Below are 20,928 nucleotides of genomic sequence, written 5' to 3'. Positions count from 1 at the left end.
TATATCGATGAAGTAAACTTCATTGCAATTTTTAGTGATTAATTCAAAATCAGCATAGAATTCATAAGCATTTAAAATATTTAAATCCAGAAACAGTTGGACCCAATTTGCTGCCAAGCTTATTCAGGTTTCCCAGCAATTTCTAGTTTTTGTTTCTGATTTCCAGTTTTTGTTTGTTTTTGGACCTCATTTTAATCCATTCAAAATTCAAAGTTAAAATTGGATCTAACATGCAAACAATACATGGATTTCACAAGGTCAGAAGCATGACTTGAGCTTCTCAAAGTTTCTAACGTTAAGATTGCCAATGGCGTTTTGACCAGTGTACAACTGTGCGAGAAACACAGGGTGGAATGTTGTGTAATTGGACAATATTCATCAAGCATTCTATCTTGAATTTGTAATTTGAGAGATGGTCAGGCTGTAGGCAGGCAGTAACAGCATTCCAACTTCTGTTCAGTTATGTGCTACGCAGTCCTAACATGAACGACAACCTGCATTTAGTGAACATTTCTAAGATTAAAAGTCCCAATATGTTTTCTAGGAGTATTATCAGACTTAAATTGACACATACACAGCCACGTAAAGAAAGACGATAAAAAGTTGGTCAAAAATGTAGATTTCAAGGAGCCCCTTCAAATAATGGAAACGTAAAGAGACAAAGAAATTTAGTGAAAAAAGCTAGATAATTGAAGACACAATGATGGTGGTATGATGAAAATTGGAGATGTGCCAGAATTAAAGGAATGCAAAGACCCCTGAGAGTTGCAGGGCTAGACAAAGTTAGAGACGGGGACAGTCTTCAGTTCTGACAATGGACAGTGATGTGATATCATTTGGTGGCCTGACACATGTGCAGAAGTAATTGTGTCATCTGAAAACTGCAATTTCCTACTTTACACAGTTATCTCCAATTGTTGTCCAAGTAGTATAAACAATGAACAGTTAACCCACCTTGCATTGTGGGGTGAATCTCAATGCTATTCATTCCTTCTATTCTCAATTTTGTAAAGCAGAATGTAATTAAACTAGAGGACATGAATTGCTTGAGGTGTTTTTCAAAACCCTTAATATGCCGTTAAACTTACGGGATAGATTGATTATGAAGTGCTGAATAATGGTTAAAATGTTCCTTTGTGTTGTAATCCCTGACAAATTCTGTAGTTTTAGCCATGTACAGCTTTGGTCAAATTTGCTATAAAACCCTATCAGTTTTATATAACAAATGCACTTTATCTCTGGCCCTTGAGGATATTCTAGGAGCAGCGACAAGCTTAAGGAGCTGCTCCCGAGCACTAACTGGAACAAACATATCTAAACCTAACGACTAGAGCTAGTATACAGATAGGAATGCAGCATTTGCAACTTTTAGTATCTTGAGTGAGACAAGTCAAGCTGTATACCAAGAAATACTTTGATGAATAAAACAAGTTTTGCAGCAACAGGCACTAAATCACTATATATATATATGATTTTGAGGTTGTAGCTCTTTTAATGAAATTAAACTGGTGTAAAATGTGCCCCCAAGTTTTGTTCTGCCTAAGATGCTTAACCAAAAATGTGCAGGGTGGTATGGTGGCTCACAGTGCCAGGAACCTGGGTTCGATTCCCCCCTTGGGTGACTGTCTGTGTGGAGTTTACACATTCTTCCTGTGTTGGTGTGGCTTTCCTCCAGGTGCTCTGGTTTCCTCCCACAGTCCAAAAATGTACAGGTTAGGTGGATTGACCAGGGTAAATTGCCCATATCTTCCAGGGATGTGCAGGTTAGGTGGATTGGCCAGGGTAAATTGTCCATATTTTCCAGGGATGTGCAGTTTAGGTGGTTTGGCTGAGCTAATCTACCCATAGCGTGCAGGTTAGGAGGGTTAGCCACAGGAGGTGCAGGGTTACATGGATAGGGTAGGGGTGTAGTTGTGGGTGGGATGCTCTGCGGAGAGTTAGTGTGGGCTCAATGGGCTGAATGGCCTGTATCTGCACTGCAGGGATTCTATTCTATGTACCTTAACTCTTGTCTTGTGTGGTTCAAGGAAATGTTCTAACTTTTCTGTAATGGAAGTCTGTAAATTTGCATGGTGAACATGAGAAGGAAAGAAAAATTGGTTTGTTAATTTCGATTTTGAATTGTTCAACAAATTGCAATATTCCTCTGTTTATAATTTGGCTAATAAAGAGACAAATGAGCTGAAAATGCACAAATAGTCATTTGTAAGACTTCAAATAGTTAACTATTTGGAATGAGCAAGTTCAGGAGTGGAGTTTGATTGGAAAGGGACACTGTGTAATAAAAAGAGATCAATGGAAAATATTTTTATTTGCTTTCATTTGACATCCCATCCCCATCTACTTTATTATTGCAGCCAGTTAATAATGAAGTTCCAGTTTCCTGTAAAAACCTGACAGGAAAGTAAAAACTTGCAAAACAGTATGTTTGTGTTTTTTTTTGGCAAATGCACATTTATTTACATGTTTTTTTTTCATGTGTTTTAACTTTCAGGTTTCTACCCAGTAAAGGTCTGGTGATGTACCCACAGATAGGAGACAAATTGGATATTATTTGTCCCAAGGTGGATTCCAGGATTACTGGACAGTATGAGTACTTTAAACTGTATCTGGTGTCGAAAGACCAAGCTGACAGCTGCAATGCTGTGCCCAGCCCCACACCATTACTCAATTGCAACAAGCCAGATCAAGATGTCAAGTTTACCATCAAGTTTCAGGAATTTAGCCCTAATCTCTGGGGACTGGAATTCAAAAAATATGAGGACTATTATATTATTTGTAAGTATCAACAATTTTGTATCTTGCCTTGCCAGTTTTGAACTAATTGCAAGCACTTCAATAATTCAAAAAGAAAGACTTGAAAGAACTTGCTTCCATCTAGCACCTTAGGATATCCCTTGGAGCCAGTAAACAGTGCAAATGTAGCCAATTTGCAAGCAGCAAGGCCTCCCAAATCCAAATTAAGTGAATGACCAACAAATCTGATATTTAGCAGTTTTGGTGAAGAGATAAATATTGACCAGACCATTGGGGAATGGGCACCTGCTTTTCTTCTGAGATGTTATTTCAACAGAATAAGGAGCCTGAGGTTTGGGATTTAGTGGTTTTCTGTTTTGTTTCCATCTTCATTCATTTGAACCTTTCTGCTTCTGTCAGTTCCATCTCTCGCAGTATTGCTGTAAGTCATTTTGTACACTGAGCTTGTTTGTAGAATCAGCTGGTATTTTCCTTTTGCAATCTACACTGTGTTAACAGCTTGCTTCATCTATATAAACTAGGAAAATAAAAGAAAAGGTCATTTCCTTGTAGCTGAATATGCTAAGGGAGTGAAACAGGCACAGATAGCCAAGATGGATGGCAGCTTATTCCACACGTTAAATCACGTAGGTGTAAACGGAAAATTCTGCATGCTGAAAGCAACCCTCATTAAAATGTGAACAGAATTTTCTGCTTGTAATTCAGTCAACAATGCTAAAGGAAACGTTTAATTATTGCCTTAGGTCTTGGGTAAGAAAATGTGAACAGGGATTGAGTACAAAGAGAAGTAATAGTCTGATATGAGAAATCTGTAACCAAAAACATCTGCCTCTAATAAAACATGGATAATACACAGCAATACATGAAGAAATAAGACCTACTGCCAATTTTTTGTATGAACCTCTTTGTCAGTATTTTAAAAAGAATATTGAATTCTTATCCTATAAGACTCGAAATCACTGAGGGTAACAAGGTTCACTGTAGGATTGCATTCTAAGTGAGTTTAGCCATAAGCTGAAACAGTCCTGCAATTTGCAAATCAATGCAAGGCAATACATTTCTTATATTGGAAATTCAAAGTGTTCCACAAATCCTTAGTGAGGTCCTGTGAGATGATCAATTTGGGGATATCGATTAGATCCTGAATGCTAAGAATATTAGAAAGCAGAGAAGAGCGTAAGTTAACCTAAATATCTTCTCCCACTGATGATGAGTTAGCTACCTTACCACCTGGCCGATCCCTTTACCCAGAGTGAATCTCTGCCCAGAAATTCTGTGGCCCTTATTAATACAATTAAAGCAACAATAACTTGCACTTGTCTAGCACCTTTATAGCGTTGGAAAACATTCTTCACAAAAGAGTAGTGAGACAAAAATGGATGACAAGCCAAAGAAGGAGATATTAGGAGGGGCGAGCAAAAGCTTGGTTAGTGAGATAGAATTTAAGGAAGTTTTTTGCAAGTAGGGACGGGGGTGGGGGGAAGGATGGATTTTGAGAAAGAATGTGGCTAAAATGTCTGAAGTTGTGACTACCCATAGTGGGCTGAAACAAGGAGAGTAAGTGGAAGAGACTAAAGTTAGAGGAATAGAAAGCTTTGGGATGAGGTGTTAGATTTGGAAGTGCATTCAGAGATAACGAGGAGCATTTCTCCAGAATACCTTTTCACTGCAAATCTTCATTACTTACCCATGGTCGACTACCTTTCTCAAATCACAGACTGCCAGTTCCCAACTAATGAACTCTCTCTGTGACTTGTGATAATATTCTAACCTTAGAGTGCAAGCTTAATTCCAGACATTTGACCACATAATACGGGTTGTCCCTATGGTGCTTTAATGTGGGAGCATTCTATTTTCAGGCAAGCTAAAAGAAAAATATTATTACAATAGTCTTTAAAATTAACATGTCAAAATTTCTTTATTTCAATATGTAAAATTCAGATTCTTTTGTACTTGTAATGAGCAGCAATAATCATGATAAGATATTAAGTGCGTAATTGTGCAGCTTTTAATTAGAACAGACCAATGAATAGTTGGATATGAGTATACACACAACATTTTGCTTGTACTGCATGTTTATTAATAGTCTATAAGCAATATTTCTTACATTTCTACTGGAGCTGTATGTCATGCATTGTGTAATTTTCCATGCTGGTGAGCTGTCTGTTTTTCTAATCAGGCCTAAATTTATATATGAAGCAACCTTATAACAATCTGAATTTAACAAGCAGAATTCTGGCTTGTCTTCAGTTCACAAATTACCAAGGTTGTGAAATTGGCCTTTAGTGTTTCCCCCAGCCTTGCTCAGTCTCCAGTTACAGCACCTTCATTAATTTGCAATCCTTCCATTGCTCTAGTAGGACACATTTCTGACTCAGACTAGAAATGAGGGAGCATGCAAATGCTATGCGTGTGCAATAGACCTCATTAGTTCAATTTGCAGTTGGATGACAATGACAGCGTTCGGAACATGCAATATTTTGAAGTGTTTGTCTGTAATTGTGATGTCTGATGGCATCTGACTTAATTAATGGAACCCAGTTGCCACACAAAGCCAAACCCTAGAGGTAAACCCAATTCTGCAATGTGGAGACTGGTGACCTTTTATGTAGTGATGGACCCTGGCAGAAGCAGACAATATAAAACAGGTCTAATTTTGTTTTTTGAAAGTCCTGGCCTTGGCTTGAAAGAAGAGGTACTGAATGCATAGGTTATTATAAGGCTTTATGCTTCCATCTTACTTATGAAATTGAAGTGCCATAGTTCAAGGCAACATAGTGATAAGGAATGGTCTTTACATGATATGTAGAAATAGTTATTTCCTATATGGGAGCTAGCAACAGGAAACTTTATTACACATGGGTAGAAAGTTTTAAGTAGAAACTGCTAGACTAATACACAATTCAATAAAACTGACAATGTAAACAGTGTGGTTATTATTTGAAGTGTAAAATAATTTCTCAAGTGTATTTTATGTAATTGGCTAGACTTTAAATTCAGTAACATCATTTGAGGACTGCTAATCTAGCTGAAAAACAATTGCTTAAGAACCAAAAACAATACAGCACAGGAACAGGCCATTTGTTGCTTAAAAATATAGAAAGTAAGACTTGTATTTATGTGATAACCCCAGTATATCCTAATGTGTTTTACAGCAAATGAAATGGAGTCATTTGTAATTTATGAGGCAGCCAATTAGATTGCAATAAATGTCAATTTGTTTTAGTTATGTTTATTGAAGGATAAGCATGGTCACTGAAGAACTCCCTGCCCTTCTTCGAACAGCACGTGGAATATTTTACTCCCACTTGAGAGAGCTGAGTGTCATCTCAGCGACACTGCAGCACTGCCCTCAGTACTGCTCTGGAGTGCCTACGTGGATCAGCTTCTCAAGTCTCTGGAGTGGAACTTAAATCACATCCCCTGACTTAGAGGCAGGAAAGAGTGTTATGACCAAGTGGCCGAGATGCATGTTCTACATCTTTAAACATAGAAACATAGAAGACAGGAGCAGGATTAGGCCATTCAACCCCTGGAGTCTGCTCCATCATGCAATATGATCATAACTGATCATTCAGCTCCATACCCTAATCCCATCCTCCCCCCATATCCCTTGATCTGTTTAGCCACAAAAGCTATATCTATCTCCTTATTGAAAACACATAATGTTTTGGCTTCAACCATTTTCAGTGGCAGTGAATTCCACAGGCTCCACCACTCTCTGAGTGAAGAAAGTTCTCCATATTCTATGTGCTAGAAGGTTTACCCCTTATCCTTAAACGATGACCCTTGATTCTGAACTCTCCCACAAATGTGACCATTCTTCCTGCATTTAATCTGTCTAGTCCTATTAGAATGTTTTAGGTATAAGATCCCCCCGCCCCCCCTTCATCCTTCCAAACTCCAGGGAATACAATCCTAACTGACTTGATCTCTCCTCATACGTAAGTCCTGACATCTCAGGAATCAATTTGATAAATCTTTGCTGCTTTTGCAAGAACATCCTTCCTCTGATAAGGAGACCAAAACTGCACACAATATTCCAGGTGTGGCCTCATCAATTGCTTGTAATTGTAAGGTGCTGGCATGTTTTTCTGCAGAATTGTTTCTAATTGGCATCAATTTTAGCTCACTTTTGCACTGAATTTGTCGAAATCAAGCAGCTAACATAAAGCAGGTGCTGTCTTATGGCTTATCCACACTGTTCCTGCCATGTTCAGACTGACAATTTTAAATTGTAATCAGCAAGGAAGCCCAGTCCAGGTTCCTGGCCAGCATTGTAAACACGTACACAGGGAGCTAGGGCCAGAAGTGGCGTAGCAAAATGAGTTTTCTTATTTTTCTTTATGATCTTCCTTGAAGTAGGAGTGTACCTCAGATACCACAAGAAAACTTCAGGCTTCTCATATTTTTAGTTTCCCACCCTCTCTCAGCCAGGATTCCACTCTCTAAGAACTTGTCCCATGAGTGAATCATTTGCCTGAGTCCTTGATGGTAGTCCCCTGTGCTGGACTTTCGTGAGCAGGCGGTTGAATTCTGCTAGTCCAGTGGCCTTTTTGGTCAGGAAATCACTGTAAGTGACACAGTAATCAGATACAGGAGGCAAAACTGGCTAAACTTGCCCACTGCCGATTCTTGCAATTCTTTTTTTTCTGCATGTGAGTTAAAATTGAGCCCCATTTTGTTTCAGACTGTTCGCAAATATTGCTATGGAAAATATGAGGTAAAAGTGCGATGAAGGCATGTCTGATGGCGAGTAGCGAGAAATTGGAGACTTCATATTAATTTCTTTGTGAAGATGGTAGTTGAAAACAAATAGAAAAATGCCCTTCTTTCCTTCCATGCCATTTCTTGTCTTTGAGATATTACTGGTCTTTGATCAATTTGTTATATGTTGAATGGATTTTCCTGATCGATAGTTAGTTTTGAAACATAGGCAACACGATTAGTGGAACAACGTAGAGCTCAAAGTTTTGGGTAATGAAAGAGGTGTCTAGTACAGCCATCCCTGGTGTCACAATATATATGGAAATACTCCATATTTAATTAAATGAATCCCACATCCTTAATTGCTAGCCATGCACCTTGATTAGAGATGTTTGTCTCAATGTTGTGATGGTCACAGTGCCAAAACCTGTGGTCATATCAAAAAAAAACTGAGCTCTCAGTAGTTAAAGAAATGCTCCAGAGATGCATTGCAAATTGATTCATTCATCAACTGAAGATGACAATACAAAATTCTGATAGATGCAAACGTAATCCCATTAAATACAAAGTAAAGACAGCTACATAATATCAATGGCAGTTAGTGTTGTACAAACAATATATTGTTGTCTTTGATCTGAAAACATACGACAAACACATGTTTTATTGAAGCAGACAAGTGGAAAATTGCTCCAGATTCCTACCAAGAAAAGATTCTCCTTGTAAAGCAATAAGGTTCATGAGTGGGGCACAACCTGACTGTGGCACTTTATTAACTTTATTGGAAGACTGTTTGTAGTCATAGCAAGTAGCTTCATATACATCATAGTTTTAAAACCAGCCATTGTGTGGGAGAGCGGTGTGTTTTCTCATTAGTTATGTTGTATTCCAAACTGTCAGTTGGAATTAACGCAGTGAATGTAGACATCGACTAACCAAGGGATGACCTCCTGCTTAAAATGGTACATTCTGCCTGACTGGAGCCCACAGGGTAATCATTGGGTCACTAATATCATTGCTTGTGTTTGTGATTGGTTCGTTTTCAAGAGTGGAAATCAGTGGACTGAAACAGGCTGATTTTAATGCTTCAGAATTATTTTTTGATTAACCCTTTGAGGCTGCTCTTTTGTTTCTATCTCAGTTTCCCAGAGAGATTACCCTGACTGGCAATTATGGATAAGGAGAGATTGAGTTTCTCTGTGGTTTTGTTATGTGGTTAATTTGGTTTTTCGTTTATAAGTAGTAATGTGTGCATTTGTTTCCAAAGCAACAAAAATATTCAGTAGATAAAAAATTTGACCACATGACATAAATTCACTGGAGTTAATATATTCATCAAAGTAAACTTGTTTTGTTATTTATCGATTGGTTTTAAACATATTAATGCATTCAATTTAAACAAAAGAGTGAGATTAGCACTTATTTTGTAGCCTCTCACAGTGTAATTTTGTGTTCTTTATTTTAGAGAGCGATGATATTGGTAGATAATTTGTAAACAGAATCCTATTCATAACTTTTTATCACTCATTACTATTGACCATCTATGAGAATCATTCGTAAGAAACAAAGGACATATGAGTAGTTGTTGCTATTTAGCTCTTCAAGTTGACTCCATCATTCAATAAGATTATAGCTGATCTGGTAATATGGCCTCATCTCTATTTTCCTGTCCACATCCTATAATCCTTGACTCACTTGTCTATCAAAAATCTACCTAACTCAGCCTTCAATACTTTCTGGGGAAGAGAATTCCACATATTAATGACCTGAAGAGAGAAAAGATTTCTCCTCATCTCAATCTTAAAAGGGGGAGCTGCTATTGATATTCTATGTCCCCTAGAGAGAAATTGGCCCTGTTCTTGCCACATCAGCAATTCAATACTGGGTGAGAATGCCTATGGATGACGATCTCAATACAGCATTTAAGGCCCACACATGGTCGATTAATAGCCACTTAAGGGCCTCAACTCACCACTTCCCCAGTCACGTGTCTCCCCAGGGGATGAGAAAGGTGGATTGTTCCCACCTGAGAAAGCAGAGTGACCTGCCTGCCAGCTGAGTTGGGTTGTGGTTGGGTGGGGGTGCAGCTCCAATTGCCTCAGTACTGGGGGCCCCCGGAGACATGGATGGCAGGTAAAGGGTGGCTTTTGAAGTCCATCTTCCTGCCCTTTCCCCTTGACACTTGCATCCAGTGAGAAGTAGAAAAGCAATATTCCCTTCATTCCCCTGGATCCTTTCTGAGGTACCTTTGAGCAGTGGTTCTTTGGGCCCAGAAGCTGCTAGCCTCTGGTTGACCAGCCGCTTCAGGTGATCAGGCTCAAGAGTGCCTGATGGAAGATACTTGTCCATGTTGTGAGCTGATAGGTATGCGTTATATCAGTGAGTTATATTGCTGGTGTGGGTGCCTGCGTCACAACCTAACATGCCTGCCCCAACAGTTAGAGAAAATATTGAAATATCTTGGCCTGGGTGTGGTTTCAGATTGTGCGTTCTGGTCTATTAGATGGATTTTCCAAACATGGCATTCAGATAGACAGAACTGGTTTTCATCCTAACACAACCCTCACAGGGCATGCATAAAGTCTTTATGCCTTCCCCTCGCATTTCAGGAACAGCTAGTCTGTGGTGTACTTAAGTTCAGCAAAACTCCTGCTAATTAGAAAAATGTAACATTTGGAATAAAAACAGAAACACTGAATTTGATGTCTGCATCAGTTTGCACTCATGCAGTTACATGGTTGTTGCAATGTTCACTATCCCATCAATACTGTCACATTCTAATGGTTTCTGTTGCAGTGTTACATGTGAGAGACGACAGTGATAGAAAATGCAGTACTCTTCTCAATCAGCATGTGCTGTTGAGTAAGTTACTTCTGCGATAATTAGAATTGCACAGTTGAATTTTCCTGCCTTGTGTTTAACTGCACTGCTTTGCTTATATTTTGATGCTTTTTGGCTTCTGCCTTCATGAATCCTTCTCCCCCACTGATAATGTGAAACAGCTTAGATCCTGGAATTCCCTTTCTATTGCTGGCTGTGGTCAGCCAGCAGGAGGTATCATTGAAACAGGGCATATGATCACTAGCCAGCCCTTCCCACACTTAAACGTGGCTGTTTATGTAAAATATTTAATTTAGCAGCCAAACTGAGAACTAACTGAATTCAACCAAAATGCTGGGTGGTGGGTTGGACAGCGGCTATGTTAAATAAAAAAAGAAGTACGTTTCTGGAGGTGAAAGTTCCACCAAGTGACTTCCATTAAAAATCTAAAGTGGAACTCAGACCAATTGTGTGAGAAAAACAATAATTGTATCTCGTCATTATAGTCTAAGAACTAACAGATTTGAAGAGGGCAACAGCAACAGAATCTCTCGTCTATTTAGCCATCATCCATGACCATTTGAATGATACAATCTGAAGAACAAAAGTGCAGAAATTCCCAGTACTTTGGGGCGTGGAAATAGAGCATTCTGTGTTGGACAAGGAACTACGGATGTAAGTCACTTCCAACACTTTCTGACCCATGTTGTGAGGTGTAGGTTCGGAAGGGGTCTCAAACACATTTCCTATCTCACAGTCCCACCGTGGACACACACACAGATAAGAATCCATTGCATGCGGCCAGATGTCAGCTTCTTGCTGCATTGTAATTTCTCTAATGTAGGGCTTTCCCATTGCATTTCATCTCACGAAAAACAAATGGAAATTTATATCTTCTGCCACACATCTCCATCACGGCAACATGTACCTTAAAATTCTTCTGCCCCTGCTGATCATACTCAGTTTGCACAAAATAGCACAGAATCCTGCTCCGTTATGTAAATGACCCTGTCCTTATAATTTGGCATGAGATCATTATCAGGATTAATTCCATACTTGCACATTTTTTAAGTTGTCACACTGCTGAAGGTTAAATAAAGCACTCAAAGCGACTAAGTTCTCTTTATCCCCTCTTGGGAACAATGGGTAGAATTTTCTTAGCTACTGTACATTGTGGGCAATGGTGAGTCAGTTGGTAAAACATAGCAAGAACAGAAAAAAAGATATTTGAAATTGAAAAAACAACCTGATTTTCTACACAAGGTTTTAACAGCGAGATGGAAATCTCACCATTGAGTGATGAAGGGACTATTTTCATGCTTTAACAACTCATTGTTACCTATTCTCCATTAGTTATATACAGTTTGCAATTTACCAAGCGATGGAGAGAAACCAGACAAGATGATTCCAGAAATGCAAATCTGAGTGGGAGTCTGATGACTGCAGCTTTTCCTAGCCTCTTGTCCTGATATCCATATTGGCCAGAAGTCTCATGATCCATGGGCAGCAACCATTTGTGTCACTGTCCAAAGATTGGCATTGATAGCCTTACCACCTAAACATGGCACAGTTTGACACTTTTAATACGGTTCGGCACTTCAGCCCTGCACTTCAGAGCTTACTGGCACCTTTCATTGCAACATTGCAGCCAAGCTATACTGGATGCATGAACAGGTAGCCATTATATGCATTGGAACTGGGTGTATCATAGGGCCTTTGGCTCGCTCCCTTGGTGCCCACTCAGTTTGTGCCTACTTGGGTGCTCACAACTTCTCTGCCTTGTCTTGCCTCTTAGCCCAGATGGGTAACCAGGCAGTGTGTCAGTTTGGCAGCAAGAAGCAGTCAAAGATGTGACAGTCAGTCAGAAAAGGTGTCTCAAGGAAATGCAGAGGACCGGAAAAGATTAACAGTTTGTGGGGTGGGTTGGGGGGGATGGGATAGGATAGGTGGTGAGAGCCAGTGAGGAGAAACACAGCATGCAAAATTGGCAGTGGTAGACCATTAGCCTTGGTGGGAGGTGGATGCCAATGACAGGGTATTAGTGAGTGTCAGGTTGCATAGAGAAGATGGGGGCATTTATCCTTGCGGGGTCACTTATCTTTCTGCAGCATTGCTGCCAGTTCCACTTGCATGGCTACTTCAGACCAGGCTGGAAGGGTTGGACATAGTGCACAGCTGAGGTTTACATTTGGTGCCCGCAGAGTTGTCTCCCATTTTCTTGCCGAGTTTCTGAGGACCACGCATAACAGCGACTTCTGGAGCCAGAAGTCAATGTCAGGATCGGCCCGTGAACGCCGATCCCTGTGCGCGGATCACTGAGCCCTCGGAGCTATGCGGTTTTGAGTTAACATTGTCCCCGGTACCAGTGAACATTTCCCCACCTGCTGGGTGCAAGGTAGTGATAGTCAGGGAGGTGTGCTGTATACTTTGAGTTGCGAGTGAAATGTCACCAAGGCTCTGTGAAATTCCCCAAAACTGACGCTTAGCCAGTTTTGTTTTTCTTTGGCATGTCAGCCCAGTTGCTGTACACAGATATTCACCCCATTTATGAAAGAAGATTGGCTTTTCAGGCTCGTTTCTCAGTTAGAGAGGCAGTATTGTTTGCAAACCAGCAAACCACAATTGAAAGAAGCAAAACAGTGCGTTGGAGTTGGTAAGTGTTAGCTTTTAAGTTCTAAAGTCCCAAAATGAAAATTCGGTCGGTTTGTAAATGCTGCCAGTGTTTGATTTCTTCCTGAGATCTGCAGTGGATATAGGGTGTTGTAGCAGGCATGGGAAGTGTCCTTCTCACACACTTTGTCTTTGCCACAGGCAACGTTTGAAGCTTGCATTTTGGAAGACAATCATAGCCCCTAGAATCTGTGCTCATTAAATCGAGACACTCGAGTTTAAAGAATTCCTTTTCGTCCTTGAAGGACCTGGGCATAATGCGAGACTATTACTGCAGCGCTTGGTGCTTCCATTGCAGATAAGTGGTCTTATTGACGAAGCGAATGGGGGGAGGTGAATGCTATATTCTCATGCTTACCAGTAGAAGGTTAGTCTTTGTGAGCTGATTAGAAAAAAAACCTGCCAGCGTTAGGAATATTCATAGGCACCCACCATGTTTTTGTTTCACAGTGAAGGGAAATCTCCCAGATAGAGAAAGGCGACTGCATAAAACTTGACATGGTACTGACCTTTCCTGTTAGCTCAACAAATCAAGTTACCCCCCTCCAAGCGACCCTACTGAGTTAGAGGCAGTGTGGTGTCTCCTGAAATAACGGGACAGGCGAAAGTTGGAAAATCGGCGGTGTGTTCAGTTTTCTCGTTGTTGGTAATTTTGATTTGACTGGCGAGAGTTTTTCATATGTACTGATACAGCACCCTTTTTGAGATACAGCTAATCTGACAAGGTTGTCTTTCTCACCTGTCCAGGAAAATGCATAAAAAACTTAGGATGAAAAAAAATACTTTGGATCAATGCCGGTGTATTTTATGACAATGAAAAAGTGTCGTAACTCAAGGAGGCATATTAAAAAGTACGACTGACACTTGAATGCAGCATAATTAATTTGGCTGCGAAAGAAACATTAAATCCACTGATAGCTGATGTTTTATTAGGTGAACGGCTAATTAACAGAAAGCATTAAACTAGAACCGCCTTCCCTTCCGCAGTCAGAGAATGAAACCTGGTGCTTTTGCCACCAACGGAGCTGAGATTCCATTACCATTCTTCAGCAATGTGTTCTATTCAGCAATTCTTCAGCAGCATGTAATCCAGTTACTCCACTTCCAGTCCCGATCCCTACAAAATCATCTTCTTGGACCAAAGAGAAGTGCATTTTGTGGAATGTACAAAGAAAAAAAGAAACGTGTTTTCTTTTATTCATCAGGGAAAAGTGAAAAGGAATTACAAGTGCTGCAGCTCAATGAGGCCCCTTTTCCATAGCCTGCTTTACAAAGGGAGGCTGATTTTTGGGGGAGGAGCCCTTGTCCTTCCGGCTCCTTGTTGCAGCCAGCTTACATGTTACATTTGATTTATTTCCACCTTTTGTGTGTTTAAAAAAGCTGGACTATTGTCCTTGAGATGTCATGACCAACTGATGTTAGATAAATAAATGTTGTTTCGCCAAGCCACACTTGATCTGTGATCCATAAGTCAATTTGATAAATTTAAAAACACATCAACTGCTGATCTGTGTCTTGAGGTTGACTTGTGCACAGGACTAATGATTGATAGAATACTTACTACAGAAATTTGAACAGGGGTTCAGCTTTTCCTAGATTTTCTTGGGCCAGTGAAGGAATACCATGGCCTGTCTTTGAACTAATAAATAGTTATGGTTTTGCTATTTTCTTAGCTAGTGTTATTTTTAAAAGAAATCCATTGTTAATTTCAATTTCATGCCTATCTAGGAGCAACTTTGAATGTGGCTGTATAACTTTGACATCACAAATGTTTGTGTTCTATGTATTGAGCCTGTTGCTAAGAGGAATGGCTTGTGCCAGGTTCCTCTATGGTGCTAGGCTCTGAAAAGCTGGTAGGGGGATGAGAGAGACAGCAGATCACAATCTTTTCATGATGTGCTGTGTCCTGGTCAAGTGTATGGGATGCAGTGCAGTTCTAGTTGACAAATGAACATCTCAACTTGCATTCTTCTGGCTCTGCTGCTGTTATGTCTATGAGAAAAACCAAAATAAAAAAAATAGCCTTTGGGTCTTGATCAGAGATTCAAGAAATAACGGACATGCATTTGCAACGTGTGATATTTTGCCCAATCAAAAATATAGGAGGAAATTAAAGCTGAAGGCCAAAATTCAGCCTGTTCTTCATTTAGTGGCACAGCACAAGATAATGTTTTATCAAATGTTGTGATACTAACATAAACCTTCCCATACGCTCAAATTTGCGGTCAACAATGATTACTTCAACCAGTTTGAATTGGTATCTGTTAGTATCAAACAATACTGCCTGCAGTAAATTTCTACTGAATGTGTCAACAAAACTCCTAGCACGTCAAAAGAAAATTCATCGGTTCAGTTGCAATTAGTCAGTAACAGCTGAAGTGGTATTCTAGCTAATCCAGTATCCAACATTTGTTGCATTTTCCAAGGTAGAAAGAAGTCCTGTCAAATGCTTGAGCCATCAGCAACTGGAAGGGAGGTGGAAAATATGTGAAAGCTCAAAAGGACTTATATTAATAATACCTTTTCCGTGATCTCAGGACATTGTAAAGAACATTACAGCCAACTAAATATCTTTGTTTGGAAATGAAGCAAAGACACTACTGTAATGTAGGAAATGGTAATTACACTGCAGAGGGACCCCCAAAACACAATGAGATAATGTTCAGATAATCAATTGGTTGAGGGATAAATGTTGGACGAATCACCTGAAATAACTTGACTGCTCTTCTTCAAAGAGCACAGTTGGAATGTTTTTGTTCACTTAAGAGGAGAGACAGAACCTCTGTTAAATGATTGAAAGACAGCACATTTGTCAGTGCAGTACTCCTTTAGATTTTGTGCTGAATTCTCTGGAGTGGGGTGTGAACTTATAACTAACTTTCATGACTCCAATGTAAGAGTGGTACAAATTGAGCCACAGCTGACACCTTAGGTTGAATACAGCTGGTCTGAGCATTGTGTTATTGTTCAATGGATTTTCTTTTAAAGACTGGGTGCATGTGATCCATGGAGATAATTGATCAAATGCTAGTTTCAGTCAGCCAGTCTGCAGTTGGGAGCTTTCTGACAAAAGGACAAAATAACCATTTGGTGGCACAGCACTGAGTGTGTGCTGCTGAGAAAAGATATATTTTGTCAAAGGTTTTTGTCTTCCACTCATCAGGGCATTTTGTCAGGGTACCAGTAAAGGGAATAAGTGAGTTGTCTTGATAAGGGCAAGATGAAAAGTCTTGACGAAATGTCTTTTTTTCAGTCATAATCAGATGACAAAATGTTGGGCAGATTTTCCAGCTGGGTGCCACATGGATGTTATCAGAGAATTAATTTGAGAAAATTAGTTGAAAATAGAAAACAAAAGCTGCAGGCTAACTCTACAGCTAGACATTTTCAAGTTTAATACTTTTTTTTAAAAAAGTCTTTTGTAATGCAATCTATTTCTATTGAATTTTTTTTGTCCTCTCCCTGACTTTCAATTTTGAATAATGTGAACTGATTTGAGCTGCTGATAACTTTTGAAATAAGGTAGTGGTTCCCCTGCGATTATTTTTAGGGTAAGTTGAGAACCTTTTTACTGCTTTCAGGCAGTACTTTCTTTAAAACACTTTTAAAACCTTTTTGTTCTGGCCTCTTCTAATTAGCAGCACCCATGCTGAATTCACAAACTGCACCTGAAATTGACCAGCAAGTGTCAGGAAATGGAGGCAAGTTTTAAGGCTGCAGCAGATAGAATAATTTGGCTAATTTGAATCAAGCAGAAAAATCCAAAGCATCATTTGTGCTTGCCTTCTTCTCCTGAATTTTCAAAGAAAGAAGCATGGTTGAATTTGATGTTACTTGTCAAGGAATCCCTGTTTACCAGCAGCGTGCGCGACAGTATAGGCACAAATCCAACAGTTTAATTCATCGTGTGATTAAGGCAAAGCAATGTTACTGACCTGATAGACCAGAGCTAGCTAAGACCCATGCTGTATATGAAGCTCAGCCAGTCCCTAGAGAAGCAGCATAATAATGATCAAATGAGGACATATTAAGAAATAATATTACTTCCCTTTTGTTGGGCATTGGGAAAATTTCAAATCCAGAAGCAGCACTTGTGTAAGCACATCCACTTCTACTCATTAATTCATGTCATCAAGCTATTTTAAAATTGTGCACAATTTTGATGAGGACCCTGTAACAGTGCCTATAGTCCTTTCTATTTTTGATAGATGTGACAGCTGGATAAACATTATGAAGCCAGTGGTGACCTTGTTCTCCTTGGAATTGTAATGCAAATGCAAATCAGTCACCCCGCACCCCCAACAAACGACTCATTCCTCAGAATGAATGAAAGTTTCCATTCCTGTTCTTTGAACCACTTGGTTGCTATTAGGTCCTTGTGAGGACAGACACCTCCATCACTGGGATACAATGTGAAAACAGTGCACTTCAGTTACAAAATTAGAGATACTGCTATTTTCAGTTTAGGTTACCTTAATATCTCTTACTGCAGCACATTAGACGGGTAATTTGTGTTAGTTCAAATGCAGCCATGACTGCGACCAAAAGATTCCTTGTGAATCTGATATATTGGCTGTCAGATTAACTTCGGTCAGTGTTGTGAGTGATTGTCATTTCATATTTGACTGCACTCAAACAGCCAGATTTTCATGTATTGATTAAAAACATAGTCATGTACATGACAAATATATCATTTCTAGCCTTTTCCTGTTATGAAGCTATTGAGATTTAGTTGGATGAGTGGACTGAGATCTCAACCTGAAAATCTTTCATCCAGCTACTTCCTGATATTAAATAGCAAAAACATTATTTTGAGATTTTATTATTGCTGCAAGTTGGCACTCAGCTGACATTTACAACTGATGGATGGAGGTCAAGTTTCCTATAATCCTACACAAAGTTGTCATAGAATTAAGCAGTTTGAGGACGTACAATCAAATATTAGTTTTGGTTTATGTTGACTGCAAGAATGTGTAGTGCTACTCCCGGGACTGTGAAATATGGATTCACCTTAAGAAGCTAATGACTTATTTCAAGATGCACCACTTTTACCTTGCGATGGACTTGCTGGGACTTAGAAGCCAACCCACAGAGGGTTAACTTACGGTATTTGTTTCCATAACTCTTTTCAACAATATGATGTGTTCAACAGTTGACCTGGGAGGCAGTTTGCTGCTGAAAAGTATTCTCAAGTTGAGTAACAAATCTTTTTAAAAAAAGGGGGAGGTGGAGGGTAATGCAGATGATGTTTGCTTAGTGATCAGAGTCCTACAGCTGCACTCTGTTGGGAATACTTTGCACTTGCTTTTGTGTTTGACTTACACACATAGCTTTCAACAAGTGTTAATGACATGAAGCTCCAGTGTCCTGAGCTATCACCAGTTAATTTCTTTCTTTTTTGAAACTGTAAAGCGGGACGTTGCAGTGGGAGGCTTTACTTACAGCTTAGCTTCATGCAGCTGGATGTGTGAGGGGATGGCTTGACAACCCCTATGAATTTTTCAAATAATTTCTACAAACACCCTTGCCTAATTGTCAAATTAATTGTGTGGATTGGATTGTGATGTGTCTCCACCTAGGACTGTCAAACTACCGTCAGCCACTAGTCTTTTTATAATGTGAGTTTTGAGTTCGTAACAGGCATTTATTTCTGTCCCATTCTGAGAAGTTTCATGAGGGTAAAGGATTGAGAAATGGCGCATCATGTAAAGCAAACATAATGGATCCTCTCAGATCATTGGAAGTGGAATTGCTCATTTCTTTCTTACGTGCCGTCCAAAACTGTCAAATTATATCAATAATTTACACCACTAATTCTTTCATACATTTTGAATGGTAATCGCTTTGCACACTGAAACTAAACAGACCACAGATGTGTTTTTCTGTCTGCTCCTATTCCACAGCCAGCACATGATAACTGCTTAAGACATAGCCTTCAGACTGTGAATAAAAACTGGATGCTGGAAATCAGAAACAAAAACAGAAATTGCTGGAAAAGCTCAGCAGATCTGGCAGCATCTGTGGAGAGAAATCAGAGTTAACGTTTCGGGTCAACGGAGAATTGAGGAAGACTTTAGGTTGTGGCTGTGGTATCCGCTAGAACAAAGGGAGGTTCAACAAGCTTGATTAAAGGAAAAAAGAGCAGGAATGTGTTGAGATGGCATGAACGATGGGAGGAAAAGAGGGAAAATGATAATCCTGAAATTAAGTAACAATCACAAGCATTTAAATGCATTTGTCTGAAATTTAATGGCGCTGAAAACAATTAATCCTGGTGAATGCCTGACCTAAAAGCAGTTTCAGACAGAATATATGCATGCAAGTATCCTAAAATAATTTGATGGTTAATAAATCTAAAATAAAGAGTAGACACATAAAGGATACATCAAAACTCAATTTAAAATAATTCAGCATTGCAACTGCTTTTAATTGTTTGCTTTAAGTTTTGTAAAATTATTTTAAATAAACACATTCAGACATGTTATAATACACTTCAAGAACAGGTAGGATTTGAACTCAGGCTTAGGGACAATATCATTGCACGAGACCAGAATGAAATATTTAGAGGGGAATCATATGCAGGACAGGAGGCACCTGAATTTGAACTAGGGAGTCATATGATTTTCAGGTAAATGCTGTACCACTGAGCTATGATGACTTCTTCTTTCCAGTCTATGTGATATTGTTACCTAGTTCTGTGTCATGCTTCAGGGTGATCTGCCATAATTCATAGCTTTTGCATTGTTCAGCACTCATATGAGGGTTCCCTTTTGCTCCAGTCTATGGGAAATCTTGTTATAATTGTTCATTCTTAATTGAGATTTTTCTGGTCACATGCTTACAGGTGCCCTTTGGTGGCTCAGTTCACTAATGAACCTATCACAACTCACCTCAGTTGGTCTTTTTCAACCTGCCCATACGGAATCTGTGTAAAAATTTATTTTATTGCTGCTGTTGTCTGATGGTCTACATTGCTTAGAATGTACACATGCAAACTGGCAGTAATGCCTCTGCATTGCTTTATCATTTTTTTTCTTATGGAGCAGCATGTGGCATAATTACAGGGCTTCGGCTGGCTATAGACAACCAGATCCAATTTAACAGCTACGTACAATGACAGAGGGTGAATCTTCAAGTAATTTCTGATTTTTGCTTATCCACAAGCAAAGGGGCTAACACCTTCAAGAAAATAGCACTGTGTCACAGAAGTGAGCTAAAATATGGGCTCTTGTGTTGTGGTGGTATTGTCCCTACTACTGAGACAGGAGGCCTGGGTTCCACCTGCTCCAGAGGTGTGTAATGCCATCTGAACAGGTTGATTAGAACGTACCTACAAGTGGGATAAACTTGCCTGTGTTGCCAAAGCAAATTTTGAGGCCATGGTCTTTATTCTGTGTATTTCCTATACTGTCTGGAGTTTAGAAAAATAAGATGTGCTTTCATTGAAAGATGTAAAATTCTTAAGAGGCTTGACAAGTTAGATGCTGGGAGCATGTTTTCCTTGGCTGAGAAGTTTAAAACATGGGGTCACAGCCTCAGAATGAAAGGTCGACCATTTAGAATTGAGATGAGAAGAATTTATTTCACACAAAGTGTTGCTGATATTTGGAATGCTGGTGTATTTAGCCAAGGTTGCATCTGCCCTCTTCATGAAAGATCCCACAGCAGGCTTCAAAGAAGAGTAGGAACATTGTCTTTGCCAATCCTGGGCTAATATCATTAAAGCCAGGTGACTTGGTTATTCACTTCACTATTGTTAGTGGAAGCTTGCTTTGTACAAATTGGCTGGCACTGATGTTACATGACAGTAATGACTACATTTGTAAAAGATGCTCTGTAAATGCAAATATAAATATAATCATGCATTGAAAAAAAGGACAAATCAGAGTTAAAGTCACATTTTTTTTAACTTTATCAGTATTGCCTTTTTTAAAAAAAATGAGGGAAGTCTGATTCAGAATGCCTAGCACATTGTGT

General features: G+C 39.4%; 1 protein-coding gene across 1 annotated transcript in view; it reads left to right on the top strand.

Moving 5' to 3' along the window:
• Window positions 1-20,928, top strand: part of LOC109933618 (ephrin-B2-like) — a 50,050-nt gene that overhangs the window by 20,762 nt on the left and 8,360 nt on the right. The window contains exon 2 of the mRNA XM_020532632.2: window positions 2,495-2,778. Coding sequence (XP_020388221.1) covers window positions 2,495-2,778 — 284 coding nt within the window. The remainder of the gene's footprint in view (window positions 1-2,494; window positions 2,779-20,928) is intronic.

This window comes from Rhincodon typus, chromosome 6 (genome assembly GCF_021869965.1).
Source record: "Rhincodon typus isolate 14 chromosome 6, sRhiTyp1.1, whole genome shotgun sequence".
NCBI lineage: Eukaryota > Metazoa > Chordata > Chondrichthyes > Orectolobiformes > Rhincodontidae > Rhincodon > Rhincodon typus.
Note: the sequence above shows the minus strand (reverse complement) of the source record. Positions and strands in the feature narration are given on the sequence as shown.